Source organism: Ananas comosus, linkage group 21 (assembly GCF_001540865.1).
Source record: "Ananas comosus cultivar F153 linkage group 21, ASM154086v1, whole genome shotgun sequence".
Classification (NCBI taxonomy): Eukaryota; Viridiplantae; Streptophyta; class Magnoliopsida; order Poales; family Bromeliaceae; genus Ananas; species Ananas comosus.
The window spans coordinates 6934778-6950966 of NC_033641.1; the positions used below are offsets into that span (position 1 = coordinate 6934778).

Consider the following 16189-nt stretch of genomic DNA (forward strand, 5'->3'; position numbering starts at 1 on the left):
GTGAACCCAAATGCTGATATATGTAACTATTGTAGCTAAGCCTTGATACAACCTTGATACAAGCTTAAGTCATGATATATGTAACTATTGTAGTTTTATTTTAATTAACATATCTGGTTGTCTTTTCTTGCTTCAATTACTGATTCATTCACTCTATTATCTTTACCAGGTTTTATGCTCTATTATCTTTTCATACAAACAACTAATTTCTTTTTATGGTGAAAAATTTTTTCAAACTAAAACAAAATTTCAATCCCAAAAACTTAGAATTGGATACAAAATTCGACAGATTGAGTAACTTTTATTTACCTGAGACTCTAACTGCTGATCCAGCTGATCACGATAAAACTCAATGTCAGTAGTCCTGACATTGTCCCGAAAAGCCAGCCTGGTATTCCACCTGATTCATTTATATCATATTAGTTATGAATAAATAGTATATACAAAACTTAAAATGAAAAATTACTTACCGATACCCTAGAGGCATGTCGACAAGAGCAGGCTGTGGTCCTACTACCTCAGGGCGGCCAATGTGCAGGTGGTCCCATGCCCATATCTATATAAAAATAACAGTCTTGTTAGAAATGGAAAGAATAACCATGACTTAAGTAGAAGTATTGTAAGGGTCCGTGTCGCAAATTGTACCTGAACTAATGTCCCAAAACAACAACACTCGACCTTTCCCCTGAGGCAAGCATTTCCTAGGGCGCGATAAAGATGAGCTAGCGCGGCTGCACCCCATGCCAACCCACCACAAAGGTCAAAATTCTCTAGATGTGGCAACCATTTCAAATGCACCCTATTCCCGCTTGGATTTGGAAACAAACTACAACCTATCTGAAATAGTATATATGCTCTCGCCGTAGCTCTAACAATAGCGGGAGGTGCGTCTAAGGGGATATCATGGAACTGATGATATAACCAGTCTATCTTGATCTCACCACCCCTAATATCCTGCGGAACCACCCCGAGAAGTAACCCGCAGAGCTCTGCCCACTGATAGGATCCCCCTCCAGTCACATCCCCACAATCGACGGGGAGTCCCGTAATAACTGCGACGTCTATCAATGTAATACTCATCTCTCCATGTTGCAAATGAAAACCTCTGTCTCTCGCCGCCGCCTCTCGACTAATGCTCCCAATAACGACTGATCGAGCTGTAGGGACACAGTCGTGAAACGTAATAAAATTCTGCTCGTCGCAATAAGTCCAACACCGCAGGATGCTCGCACTGCCATCTGTTCAATTTACGGCCATGCTCCGTAAATTGAACAGGAGAATATCCCTGCATGATTGTCAAAGCCAGCTCAAAATTAGTACATAAGTTAAAGAAGATCTAGATAAATTTGAAATGTTTTAAAAAAATTCACCTCCTCTCTAATCAATGTAGATCTATGTCGTGGCTGCTCAGTCAGCACGGATGTATCAATAGGTCCCGACTCGTCATGATCGTCCATTTGAAATTGGCTTAAAAAAAAAACTGAGTTAAAAACAACATGATGTAACATTAGTGCGCAAGTATAAAAGATTAAAGAAGTTAAGTGTCATATTCATATAGAAAAACCTATCGACGACGCCTCTCGGTTCTTCTTTGCTGATTTTCAGGACAAGTGCTTTTATAATGTCCAGGCTGTTTACACATACTACACTTGCCCCTCCTATTCCCACTGGCTTCATCCATAACATTACGGATACGCGTAGATCTGGGTCGTCTCTTTTTTCTTCTCCCGCGTGGTGGCACTATAGGGGAATCATATGACACGATCCAATAACGACGATCGGGTACGGGGTTGAACTGCGGTTCATAAGTTTTACAATATGATGCGACAGTATACCACGAAGAACATAAGCCATAATAATTTATGTTCATATGTGATGAACTACAACATGACAAAATGTGTGAACAAGAGATTCCTGTGAGTTGCAAACACAAACATGAACATGTAGAACTGCTTCCATTGATAATCACTTGGTATTGATCATCACCCCCAGTAAGTATGTCGAACATGTGAAATGCAAATCGTCGAACTGTATATGCTCTAGCACTTCTCATCCGGCTATTGATGGTGTTTTCAACATTCGATACAANCCTACTGCAGGTAGTTGTTATTTTAGAGTTTATGTACATAGTTGTTTAACTCGCCGGTGCGAGTAGCTTTGTATTTTGGATTTGGACTATGTATATGAAACTCAGTTGTTTAGCTTTGTATATTGAGCAGCTCTATGCTACTGTTTGTAGTATTGTATATTTACAGGTACTTTTGACGCTTCGTATACAGGGGAAATTCCTTGTATACGGCGGATTTGTCGGCGTGCCCGGGAAACGAGACATCCGGGGCGTGACACACTCGATGAAATGTTGCCATCACAAAAGCTGTAATTGGTAAGGCGCGAACTCCCCTCAACACCCCATTTAAACTTTTCGATCGGTTAGTTGTCATAATACCAAATCGCCGACTACTATCAAATGCTTTAGCCCAGTATGTCCTATCGTTATGAAGATTGTCAACCCAATGCCAAGCTTCTTCATCCATAGTCTTCAATTCTTCCTTTAATGCGTAATATTGCCGTTCTTCTGAAGCACTCCTAATTCGATAAAAAAATTTTAAGTAAGTGTTTTTCTTTGAAATGAATATTCATATTGGCCTTCATATGTCGCAAACACCATCGATGAGCATGACCTTCAGATGGTGGGAATACAAGTGCAACGAGGCTCGCTAGGCCTTTAAAACGATCTGAAATTAGTGTAATAACTCGAGATCTTGTTATATACCTTCTTAGGCAACTTAAAAACCACTCCCAACTCGAGCAATTCTCCTCCTCACAAATTGCGAAAGCTAGCGGAAATAAATCACCATTGGCATCAACACCTATGGTAATTAATGCGTGGCCTCCGTATTTCCCATACAGATGAGTAGCATCGATACTAAGTAATGGCCGGCAATACTCCCAACCATGAATCGACGGTCCAAAAGCCCAAAAGGCTCGTGAAAACATTCTCATATTGCTCGCCACACTAATATAATCAATCTTTATAATAGTTCCTGGATTTGTTGATTCCAACATAGAGAAGTATCGAGGAAGGTCGCAGTATGATTGCTCCTAACTACCGTATATAATTTGTAGTGCTTTATTCTGTGCCCACCAAGCCTTACTATATGATATGTTAACGTGTACCTCGCTCTGAATTCGGGCTTGAATTTTCATAGGACTCATTATAAGGCTTGCCTTCAGTGTAGGTAGTATAAATTGACATATGAAAGATGATGTGCAGTTTCGATGTCTTGTATTTAGAATTGGAACCAAACAAGTGTGCGAACCTTTATAAGTCTTTACTTTAAAAAATGAACTACATTTTCGTTGAGAGGCATGTAATCTCCATGGGCAAGAATTGACCACACATCTCACAGTATATCTAGTTGTATTTGACTTAACAACTTTAAGCTGCACATTATGTGCAATGTGCCAAACGTCCAAGGCCCTTACTAGCGATGATTTATCAGAAAAAGTCCGATTAGCCCATGCTTCATCACTTGGAGGACCCTGATCAATATTTTGTTCACTATATGCATCAACAACGCTTTGATTAATTAATTCATTACCCAGGACAAACCGTTGTCGTTGATCTTCAAATTCCACAAATTCTACCGGGTCCGCTACATCTTCGTTGTTGACATTTGAGTTCTCAATCCATTCAACACCTTCATCTCGAATGGCGCATGCGGGGGCATTCAAGCCACCGTCATGATTAGGATCCAAACAACACGCAACAAAGGATTCCTCATCATCACTAGAATCAGCATCAATTCGCCCTTGATCCTCTTCATCAGTTTCACTAACATACTCCTTATCACTTCTACTTACGTCCAATAGATCAGTTGTAGTCACTCCCCGATTGGTCCATTCACGATGAGTAAATGATGGACCTTCATTTTGATAAGGAGGGATAGTATTTCTTACTAGCCAAACCGACCATTGATGAACACTAGATGGCCCTGGACCTTCATCTACATAATGAGGGTTAGTATTTCTTACTTTCCAAGACGGCCATTCATGAACACTAGATGATCCTGAACCTTCATCTACATAAGGAGGGCTAGTATTTCTTACTTCCCAAGCCGGCCACTGATGAACACTAGATGATGGACCTTCATTTTGATAAAGAGGGATAGTGGTTCTGACTTCCCAATCCGTCCATTCATGAACATAAGATGATGGTCGTGAACTTTGATAAGGAGGGACAGTAGACCTGTAGAGATATATAAGATTAACTATTCACATTGATTTTTTATGTAACTAAATCATACAATCACCTACTACTCATTTTGATCAACCAACGGAGACAGATCCATCACAGCAGATGGCAATGCTGCACTAACTGGCTGAGATGGAACTCCAAACTCTCTGAAACACTTACAAGACAAAGTTATTAATTTCGCGCACCTAAACTAATTGAGAAATCATGAAAAAGATTTATAAAGATCATTACTTTATACCTTGATGTACTACCTCGTTCGCAATTGACGTAATTCCTTTGATCATTGCGGGTACGACGCATTTCTGTTTGATAAACGGTATTTGGACGGTCGTGTGCCGTCGACCCATCTTTCTCCACGTATAATTTTATACATCCATGGAACGGAAATATAGTCATCACGCCAGATAGTGTATTGTCATTTGATACGTTAACAAATTCCCATTCGCCTCCCATTGGACATTTCACCGTGATGCGTAGACGGTCTTCCACTCGATCATAATTAGTAACATTGTATATTTCCATCTCTAAATCCCGAAATGAGATATTGCGTCGGATCGCAACCAATTCTTTACGGCCACCAATATATCGTGGTACATTATTGTTCTCGACAAAATTTCCGTTCCAATGGATATAGAAAGGAACAATGTCGCCAAATATAGAGTTCTAAAGTTATATATTAACATGTAAAAAATTATTAAACTCAAGACATATCACATTTCTAACATACAACAAAAGAGAGGATAAAAAGATGGTATTACCATTGTACAAGCACGGTCGGCGCGACTACTTTGCCAATTAAGAACGCATGAATGACCTGTGACAAAGAGACCGCGAACAATCAGTGAAAGGGAGGGGGGGTTGCCGGTGGAAAGGCTTCTTACTGTGAGAAGCCTCACACAGTGAGAAGCCATTGTGGGGAGAGGGGCAGTAGGAAGGCTTCTCACTGTGAGAAGCTACAGAGTCTTCTCACAGAGGGGGGGAGGTGGGGGCTTCTCACTGTGGGAAGCCTCACAGTGGTTCTCACAGCTGACAGGGGTGGAGATGGCTGGCTGCTGGTGGCGGGGGGCGGGTGTGGTTTCACAGTTAGAAGCTCCATGGTTTTTCATGTGAGAAGCGCCTGTGAGAAGTGTGGGGGGGCAGCGCGGGTTCTTTTCCGTGAGAACCACGGTGAGGGTGGTAGGGGGGGAGGGGGGTGGGGTTCTACAGCTGAGAACACTGTGAGGGTGTCTTTCCGTGTGAGAGCTGGGTGCACAGGATGTTGGGTGGGAGGGTGTTTCAGATGTGAGACGCTCACAGGGCGTGAGGGCACGGCCCCTGGGACCCGCGGACGTTGCCGCTGGGTGGCGTGGTGAAGGCCCAGAAGGGAGGAGAGAGGGAGAGAGAGAGATAGAGATGTTTTAGGTGATGAGGCGAACGAGAGAAGGAGATACCTCCGGAACAAGGGCGGGGGCGGCGGGCGACGGGGCGGGTCTGGCGAGAGAGAGAAGGAGAGAAGGAGAGAGCGAGAGAGAGAGAGAGAGCGATCAGAGAGAGAGAGAGAGATCGAGTACAGCAGAGTCGGTGGAGGGGGAAGACAATTCGGGGGGGGGGGGCGTTGTTTCGACTGAGCACTTGATGGTTACCGTGTCGTGACGTTATAAGGACACGGTGAACCGTTACCGTGTCGCAATAGATATACCTATGATTGCGGTATTTATATTGAGAACGGCGACTGTTAACGACGTTTAGACCGATGACAGTTACGTGTCAGTTGAAATGCCACGCCCTCTCGCGTCTATAGCGGCTAAGATCCCTGGTAGTTAGCCGCCCCCTATAGGGGCTATTGCCACAGCCTCTATTTGTATGAAACACGGTGAAATTCGTTTCACCGTGCGAACGGTTAAAACAGAACCGTGTTGAGAAGGTAATTGGTTCACGTGTCAAGTAGAAATACAGTTTGGCTTTTTCTAGTGGAACCCCCGGATGATTAGTTCCGTGTTAGAACGGTTGACAATCTCGTGTTAATTTAACCCTGGTCGGCTGCCGGTGGCGCTGAGCTGGCGCTGGCGTGAGGGCAGGGTATTTTGCACTAATTTTGTGAATGGGGCTATTTTGCAAATAAAAATGTGTCAGGGGGCATTTGCACAACAAAGCTCTTTTTTGCAATGTACTTGAAGACCCTAAGGTAGTCATAAATCCTAGTCTATCGGTAGCACGGAAGTCGTATACTAAGTTTGTTTTCCAATGATTGTGGTTCCAATCGAGATCGGTTCGTTTATGGCCCTTGATTTCTCCCTATTTAATATTTGAGGGAATTATTTTATATTTTTTGAGTCATTTACCTATCAACGGGTAGTCTAAATATATGAACGACTGAAAATAAATCTATAAAAATGATGATAAAAAACTTGAATTTAGATCGTGTAATATGATAATGCTCCTAATTAGTTGAGAAAAACAACTTTTCTATAAAAAAAAAAAAAAAGATATTTTATGCAGTGGATTGCTTTTACACATTAATTCACAAAGCATCACATGTTTAAAATTGTGCAATTTTAGAGTTTTGATAACTAGGCATGATGTGAAAATTATGAAATTTAGTGTTCAAATCTTTTAATAGTATAATCAAGTTTCCGGCAGCGAGTCGGTCGATTTAGGAAGTGCATTTATTGGACATATCACGGCTAGGCGGAGGCTCGTGGCTAGCTAAGTTGTTTTCATGATGCGCTTTCAATAATAACGATCAGCGTTCCGTTGATTGATCTCTTATATTGTAAGTATTTGGGAACTTATTTGTATATTTATTTGAGTATTGTACGCTATCAAAGAGAGTTAAAAATTGAACGATGAATAAATTCTAAAAATGATATAACAAGACTTGATTAAGATAAGGAGTATGATCTGCTCTAATAGTGGAAAACAAAATTTCTATACTTTGTATCGTGTTGGTTGTTGTTAACTTTATTTATTCACAAACGCTACATCGTGTTAATTGTCATTGAGAGTTTTGATACTAGCAAATGATGTCGAAATCTATGAAATTTTTTTCACATCTTGTTATGGTATAGGATAGTTTCTCGCGCCCCCAGATGGTCGATTTTGGAAGCTGCATTATTGGAACATCGGATACGCGGGAGGTCGTGGTACTAGTTGTTTTACATGTGCGGTTCAAATTGACGACGGTTAGTTAGATTTGATCTACACTATTGTAAGTATTTGGGAATTAATTTTTATAATTTTTTGACGTCATTTACCTATCAAACGAGTAGTCTAAAAATGAACGACTGAAAATAAAAATCTCATAAAAAATGATGATAAAAAACTTGAATTTAAGATCAGAGTACTGATCATGCTCTAAATAGTGAAAAAAAAATTTCTATAAAAATTTTATCGCCTTTGGATTGTTTTACACTATTAAATTCACAAACGCATCACATCGACTGTTAAAATTGTCAATTTTGAGACGTTTTGATAACTAGCCAAATGATGTCGAAAAATTATGAAATTTAGTTTTCAAATACTTTTAATAGTATAGATCAAGTTTACCGGAGCCGATCGTCGATTTGGAAGCTGCATTATTGGAAACAACTCGGTAGCGCGGAGGCCTCCGTGCTACCGATAGTATACTAGCCTAACTCTCTCTATATATATAGAATTATGCTACTATATATTGATAGTACCAAGCGCTTTGTGCTATCGAGTTTTTGACCATTGGATGAAATGATGTGCGGTTAGGATGATAATAGTCCCTATTAGGATGATAGTGGTATCCTAGGGTTGAGCAAGTAGTTGATTGAATAGTATAATCTAACAGATGAAAATGATCAAAGGATAGATCTAACGGCAGAAAACTCGATAGTACCAAGAGCTTAGTATTATTATTATTTTTTTTTGAGAGATAGGTAGCACGCTACCCGCTTTGTTTATTTCATTTAGAAAACAACTTAGCTGGAAATTTGAATCAACTAGGATTCGAACTTGGGACTTCGGGTACCAACCACCAAGCCCTTTGCCACTTGCTTTAAGGACGGTCGGTAAGAGCTTAGTACTATTGATAGTATAGTAGCCTTACTAAGTGCATGATATTAAAAAAATTAAAATTTTATTTCTAAAAACTTCATATACCCTAGATCGTATTTGACGGTGTGGATTGTTGATTTGAACATCATAAGATCGAAAATGAGACTATAGTAACGAAGCTCCGGTACAATAGATATGATAGTAGCCTCATTCTATATATATATATATATATAGAGAGAGAGAGAGAGAGAGAGAGAGAGAGAGAGAGAGAGAGAGAGAGAGAGAGAGCGCGCTAGGCTCCTATGCTTTCGAAAGTACGGAGGCCTCCGTACTTGTAAGTTGTTTTCGATAATGGGACATCTGATTCGGCGATCGGTTCTGTTAGACATGATCTATGCTATTGGAACTATTTAGAAACCAAATTTCATAATTTTTTGACTTCGGTTGCCTAGTAAACGAGTAGCCTCAAAATGAACGGCTGAAAATAAAAATTTTATAAAAAATAGTAATAAAAGATTCAAATTTCAAATCGAAAGTATTATTCTTGCTCTTGATGTTAAGTAGAATTTTCTATTAAAGTTTCATGTAATTTGAATATTTCTACACCGTTAAATTTAAAAATGTGCCATATTGGCCGTTAAAATAGTTATTTTTGAGACCTATGATCGCTATCAAAAAAATTATAAAATTTGGCTTCTAGATAGTTCCGAGGTAATTTGAAATCTCTCCGTATTCCGTCTCGGGACGGAGCAGCAGTAGTATTTCTCTTATTACTCTCTCTCTCTCTCTCTCTCGTTTGCGCGGGAACGTAAAGCAGAGTGCAGAGGCGAAGCTCGAGCAAACCCTTCCGTCTCCCTCCGGTGAGCCTCTCCACCACCACCACCACCACCTCAGCGAGCTCCCTCCGCCCCTCCTCGCCCATGGCGAAGGGGCGGAGTCGGAGACGAAGCCCCGGCGGCGGCGGCGGCGGCGGCAGCGGAGGAGGAGCCGTCGAGGTCCTCGTGCGCGCCTACGGGGACCGCGCGCGCTCGCTCAAGGACGCGATCCTCGCCCTCCTCCCTCCGCCGCCGCCCGCGCCGGCGGCGTGCCGGTGCGGCGGGGGCGGGTGCCTCGGCTGCGGCAGCGCCGCCCACCTCCTCCGCCCCGGCGACCCCGCCGCCTACCGCGCCCTCCTCGCCCGCGCCGTCTGCGCCGTCTCCCCCGCCGCCCCCCCGCCGCCCGTCCTCTTCGCCGTCCGCCACCGACAGCCCGTGACGCAACGAATGGTATCTTCTTCCCTGCACTCGCTTTATCTCTTTTTTTTTTTTTTTTAGTTATATGTTCATGTTTGGATTGGGGAGAGAGCGAAAAAGAAAAGGACAGGGGCTTTCTCTTCTGATTTGATTACATTACATGTTTAGCAGAGAAAAAAAAATGAAACGGAAAAAGAAAAAGTGACTTTGATAGGAAATGGTCCGAGAATTTGTGTTATACATTTGAACGTGGAGGCCATGTATATTTATTTGACACTACTTGCATCAAATTCTCCAAAAGGAGAATGGCGGAGTTGCTTTCTTGTTCATATTCTTGTTGTAACTCAAATGGTTTACTACCGTGCTTTCAGATTGTGAAGAACATGACGGAGTTGATTTTGGATAGCTCGTTATCGAATAGCAATGTACTATGCGGAAACTACGATAAGGTATGTGAGTAGCTCGATAAAATGCTTGTGATGTGCTGATCCTCGGTATATATAGGCATACGGTAGCTAAGGAAGTTGAAGATGATTTTGATCAAATTGCTGGTATGGTTGTGCAAAAGAAATCTAAGAACCTAGAAACTGATCATACCCCTTGGTTTTGTTTTGGTTGAGATCAGATTTTCAGATGACCTGCTCAATTTTGATTCTAGTGACTGATTCATTTCAGCTTCTTTTTTTTTTTTTTTTTGTTATTTTAAAAAAAGGAAATCAGTGTCACATGGAATCAGATTACAAAGTTTTATAGTATTTTTTTGAACTTTTAATGATTTTGTTAAAAAAAATTGTTTGATGCCTCAAATGACCATTATTGCTAAGCTTTTGGACCATTATTGCTACTCAAGCTGCCATGTCAGCTCAATTGCTTGTGTGATGTATATTGAGAACCGCATATGCTTGCTTCAGTATGGGTGCTTGTATGATGCACATCTAGAAAATGACGGGTCTGAATTCTCGGATTATTTTTGCTTCTTGGTGCAAGTGAACTGGAGCAATTTGAAACTTAGATGTTTTGGTCAGTCTCAACCAACATTTTATTTGAAAGCAAATTGAAAACTGAAGAACCCTGACAGAAAACTTGCTTTAAAAATTGGTTTGAATGCCCAGCTTATAAGGTTACATTTGATTGTCTATTTCACTTTATATTATTTCACTTGCTACGTTTTGGTCCTAGTGCTACAGTGCTAGACAAACACTGTAAGATGAATTCTTATTGTAATTATATCATATTGCATGAATTGAATATATGAAAATTATGAGAAATGAAGAGTAATTATTATCGTAATTTATTGTATAACATGAATTGAATATATGAAAATGATGAGAAAGACTTGTTGTGATTACTTCATTTCTCCATACTGTTTTTTCTATTGGAAAGTTTGGAGCTTTATTTACAAAGATTCGAACCAAAACTTGTACCATCGAACCGTAAATACCGAAACATAAGAAACCTACACTGAAACAAAAGCCAAGATTTTGAATATTGTTTTAATCACCTGATTGATGAAAGAGTCGTATTGCAGTTCTTGGTGATTGTGAACAGTACTTCTTGGTTTTTTCCATTTTGTTTTCTATTCTATGTACACTTCAGCCTGATATTTCTTTTGCTTACTAGATTTTCACATTGTGTATTTTTTATATGTAATTTATAGGTGTACATCTGATGCTCTGATTCATAGGATTTGGTTTGATGCTCCTTTGTGATACTTATGAGTTTTGCCTATATTGATTAATATTTTGGTGAATTGATGTACTTTAATTATTAATGTTGCCAGCGACGTTGCTTCAGCCCCGTTGGTGAATTTCTCTGTTCTTCTGCTTGGAATCTTCTTTTGGTTAGGGTGAGTTTTTAAGGTGCCAAACACTGAATTGGTTGTTGATGCAATATTGGCGTTATTTCTTATTTAGAAACAGTGATATCTCCTATGCAGATTGGCAGTCCTTTGATGGCTTTTCTTCTCAGGCATTCGTCTATTTTTATGCCTATTATGAATAATTGCTACCATCAAGTCACTGGTTCTCGGCTTGATGTAGTCCTTGAGAACTCAGGATTTTTGCGTACCTCCTTTGTTTCAAAAAACAAGAAAGTTGCACTGAAGAATAAGGTAATTAATGAGGTGATCATGCTAGTGCATTTCATATAGTCGACTGTATCTTTCATTTCGAAATTCTCACTAGTATGGCTGGCATAGTTTAGGTTATTAGGCTATTTGTTACTTGAAGCCTCATTGAGGCATATATCTCATATTCATTCATGGACCATTTTGGTTGTTGATGGGAGACATGTAAATGCATATGAAAATGAGTCAGAAATAGAGCTGTCAGCAAACCGAACACGAGCTGGCACGTTAAAATATCAAGTTGAAAAATTCAACTTGTGTTCGACTTGTTTATTAATGAGCCAAACACGATTTGCCTCGCGAATAACATGTTTGATTGTCAATCTTATTATTAGGTAAAAAGTTGGAAGAAAATTAGAATTTTAATCTAATAACTGAAATTCACAAAGTAAAAAATCTCTTTACATTTGGGTTGGCCTAAAATCCAAATAGTCAAAATTTGTAACATATATATATATATATATAGAGAGAGAGAGAGAGAGAGAGAGAGAGTTGAGCTGGAATGCTATCAATAGCAAACGGCCTTTGTTGCCACCCATTTGTTTTCAATGATGGAGCCCTCAAATTGACAATCGGCACCGTTGAATATGATCTATACTGCTTGAAGCATCTAGAAACCAAATTTTATGTTTTTTTGATATTGTTCACTTGTCCATCAAGTGGACACAAAAATGAACAGCTGAAAATAAATATCATTTAAAAAATGATGATAGGAGTCTTGTAAGAGTATCAATCTTTGAATTTTAAAAATAAAATTTAAATTTATAATTTGAAAATTTTAAAATGAAATTTAAAAATTTAAAATTTTAACTTTGAATTTTAAAAATAAAATTTAAATTTAAAAATTTAAAAATAAAATTTAAATTAAAAAAATAAAATTTAAAAATTTTAAAAAAAATAAAATTTAAAATTTTTTTAAAAAAATTTAAATTTAAAAAATAAAATTTAAATTTCAAATAAAATTTAAAAATTTAAAATAAAATTGTGTCTATCAAGTGGACACAATCTTTGAATTTTAAAAATAAAATTTATATTTAAAAAATTTAAAATTTTAACTTTGAATTTTAAAAATTTGAAATTTATAATTTGAAAAGTTTAAACATGTAATTTTAAATTTTAAATTTTGAAACTTTTAATTAAAATTTATATTCTAAAATTTCAAAATTTTATTTTTATCTTAAATTTTAAAATTTAAATTTAAAGTTTTGAATTTTAAAATTTAAAATTCGAGATTTGAAAATTAAATTTAAACTTCAAAATTTAAATTTTAAATTATAATTTTAAAATTGGAAATTTAAAAATTCAAAAGTAAATTTAAAATTCTAAAATTAAAATTAAATTTAAATTTAAACTTTGAATCAAAAATAAAAATAAAAATAAAAATTTGAAGTTTGAGTCTATAATCAGAATTTGATTGCAAGAAGCAGGTTTTAGCTGCTTTTTATTTTGGATCTCGAAAATTAGAAAATTGATTCTAAAAATCAAAATCAAAATTTTGAAACGAGGTTGCCAAACGCTCTGTTGAGTTGAAAATCACTTTTGAGCCCAAAATCACTTTTCAAAAACTAGGCCAAATACCCCATAGTCCGGCTGAGGTACTTTCGGGAGCACCAAGGTGTTGGTGAGATAACATTTTGGCCATTGAATCAATTCTAGCGATTCTTGGATCATGCACAATGGTGGTAGCTACAATTAACCATCATTGTTGACTTTTGATCCAATGGCCAAAAGGGTAGATCCAAAGGCTAAATAATTCTTGGTGCTTTTAGAAGCATTACAACTCAGTTTTATATATATATATATATATATAGAGAGAGAGAGAGAGAGAGAGAGAGAGAGAGAGTTCAGCTAGGATACTATTAATAATAGTACATACTATCCACTTTTTCACCCTTAGATCATTACTGTTAAACAAACCACCTACTAACCCTAGGCATCCAATGGTCATAAAGTGGATAGTATCATACTATTAATAGTATTCCAGCACAACTCTCTCTCTCTTTCTCTCTCTCTCTCTCTCTCTCTCTCTCTCTCTCTCTCTATATATATATATATATATATATATATATACACACGAGCTATATCGAGCTATATCGAGCCGAATACGAGCGAGCTGATCCCAGCTCGTGTTCGGCTAGTTAAGATTTCGAGCTGAAATTTTTAGCTCGTGTTCGGCTCGTTTATTTAAATGAGCGATTGATCTAGAGCTCATTTCGAGCCAAACACGAGCTAGCTCGCGAACAATGAGCTTGATTGCTAGCCCTAGTCAAATGGAGGACGCCAATCTACATTTTTGTGAATATGATAAATGATCTCATAGATGGAATGCACTATTCCCAAAGAGCACAAATATTATGATTTTGTGATGGACAAGAGTCAAACTTATGTTGTAAAAAGTACTTATTCTGACATCCAAATGACACTTCATTGAAGTTGTGATTTTCCAGAGATTTGCCAGAACTAATATAGTTATTCTTTCATATAATTATGCATGATTGTTTGAAACTTGTAAATGTGGTCATTAAATGTGCCTGTAGTCCACTAACAAAGAACGCATGATGGAGTCACTTAGGTGAATAGCATGGTGCCCTTTTCCCTGTTAAGGAAGTCACTTCCATTCTCCCTCGAGATTGTTCATTGCTATCCTTTCTAGTTCAACGCCCTTCTAGTTGTTGCCTTTTAGTAGCCACTTTGCTCTTGACCCCGAAAGGAGATACTACAGCAGAGAAGCACCTTAGATTGACAGAGCAACAAGTGTCGATCGATAGAGTAGAATTGTGGTTGATGTGGGATGACAGTCAGCTAACTGATTGGTTAACCGCTTAACTAGTTGAATTAATGAATTTAATCATGAGACGTTTAATATGAATACGTCTCTGAAATTCCATCTTTTAGAGCTTTGCTCTGGTCTTTTGGAATTATTGACAGCTAAAAGCTTTGGTTGAGGGCTTAATAGCGTCGCACATCCACCTGATAGGTCATTGATTGTATCTTTGAAATGCTCGTTTCATTTTGTTATTTTATCATATAACTTTGGGAAGGTCTTGTTATTTCTCTGATGAAGCTGTACTTCTCATGACATTGTTTGAATGTGTGTTGCTCTGTAATCTTGGCATTGGAGTATCTAGTAGTTGCATTTATTCACACGGTAGGTGCTAAAACATTTTTGAAAATTTTATTTTAGCTTTGTACTCGATCTATTTCAGCACTAATTTGAATTAGTAACTGCAGATATCTAGTTGTTCTAAACATGGGTATAATTAATTTCCACCTACGGATACTCTGACTATTGTTTGTTGCTCATATTGCTGGAATTTTGGATACAACTCATATGGTAAGTTGAAGCTTTTTAGAAATTGTTTTAATGCTAGTTGTCAGTGCTTCTTGGCAGTCTTCTTCAGGACTAAAAGTTAAGAGAAAGCGAGATGAATTTGAGGAGAGACTCAACGCTGATGCCACTTTGCGACCTCATCATCCGTCGATTGTTGATAACTCCATTGAAGTTGATGTTATCAGCAAATCTATTTCGGAGAATGAATCCTGTGTCCTCAATAATTGTACTCCACAGCATTGTAAACCACTCATGCCACTCTCATCTTCTTTACATGCCAAAGATATGCAATTACAACAAGCAGTGCCCACAGGCTCAAAAGACATGTGTAATTCTCTTTGTTCTCTTGTTACTGATGCTTCAGAAGAGTCTAGTAAGCGTGGAAAGCGAAAAAGATTGTTCAGTTGGCAGCGTCGCAAAAAATACAAGGAACACTTTAGGAAAGGTACATTTGTTGGAACTATAAAGCCAATTGTATCTGATATAAATGCCAATAATCAGCCTACACAACCAGATAAGGAAATGAAATCTTTTTATGACTTGGGTATCTTGGGAGTTCAATCTACAATTCTGCAAGAGACTCAAGCTGAGATTTCATATGGCCATTCTGTTGTCAGTGATTTGCCAGATAAAGGACCTCAAACGGAGCTTTCATCTAAATGTGCTGGAACATCTGAGAACTTGCGCGAACTTCCAAATTGCTCTGAACAGGTTGGTTTAAATTGTGTCTCTGCACCATTGTTTGAGTCTATCCACTTTTATAGATAATGTGCTATGCTATTGGACTTTAGTGCTTCAATTACTTAAAATGTTTCTTCTTTGACATGTCAATACTTGTATTTTCGTATGTAAATTGTTCTTGCTTATTATGTTTTATTTATCTGAGATGTACTCCATTCAATGCTTAATTTGCTGTAAGGAGGTGAACTTATGCTATTCATGGAATGGTGCATAAAAATTTATGTTCGTGTATTGTACAGTATATAAGATTAATTTGTAAAACAACCGTTGTACTCTAAAAGCTTAAGCTGTTAGAGAACGGTGTTTAAATATTTTTATATTTAACACTCCCCCTCACGTCTGGGCTCGAGACTTTTTAATCGGCCCATGACGTGGGCTTGAATTAAATGGGAGGAAATTAATATGCTAGGAGCCTGGCGTGACTCGAACTCAGGACCTCCTGCTCTGATACCATGTAAAACAACCGTTGTACTCTAAAAGCTTAAGCTGTTAGAGAACGGTGT

General features: G+C 38.2%; 1 protein-coding gene and 1 long non-coding RNA gene across 4 annotated transcripts in view; one reads left to right on the forward strand and one right to left on the reverse strand.

Annotated features, from left to right (window-relative positions):
- Positions 489-1673, reverse strand: LOC109726276. Its single transcript, XR_002220475.1, has 3 exons — positions 1371-1673; positions 646-1285; positions 489-556 (listed from the first exon to the last, which is right to left on the reverse strand). It is a non-coding gene; the product is annotated as an uncharacterized LOC109726276 (long non-coding RNA).
- LOC109726883 (telomerase reverse transcriptase) overlaps positions 2362-16189 on the forward strand; it is a 31270-nt gene continuing 17442 nt past the window's right edge. The window contains exons 1-6 of one of the 3 annotated variants that reach the window (XM_020256721.1): positions 2362-2383; positions 9075-9522; positions 9861-9938; positions 11270-11335; positions 11426-11599; positions 15006-15656. In XM_020256721.1, the coding sequence (XP_020112310.1) occupies positions 9178-9522; positions 9861-9938; positions 11270-11335; positions 11426-11599; positions 15006-15656 (1314 nt within the window). In that variant the 5' untranslated portion in view covers positions 2362-2383; positions 9075-9177. Of the gene's footprint in view, positions 2384-9002; positions 9523-9860; positions 9939-11269; positions 11336-11425; positions 11600-15005; positions 15657-16189 lie in introns of those variants that run through there. The other 2 variants (XM_020256722.1, XM_020256720.1) reach the window with 2 other exon arrangements.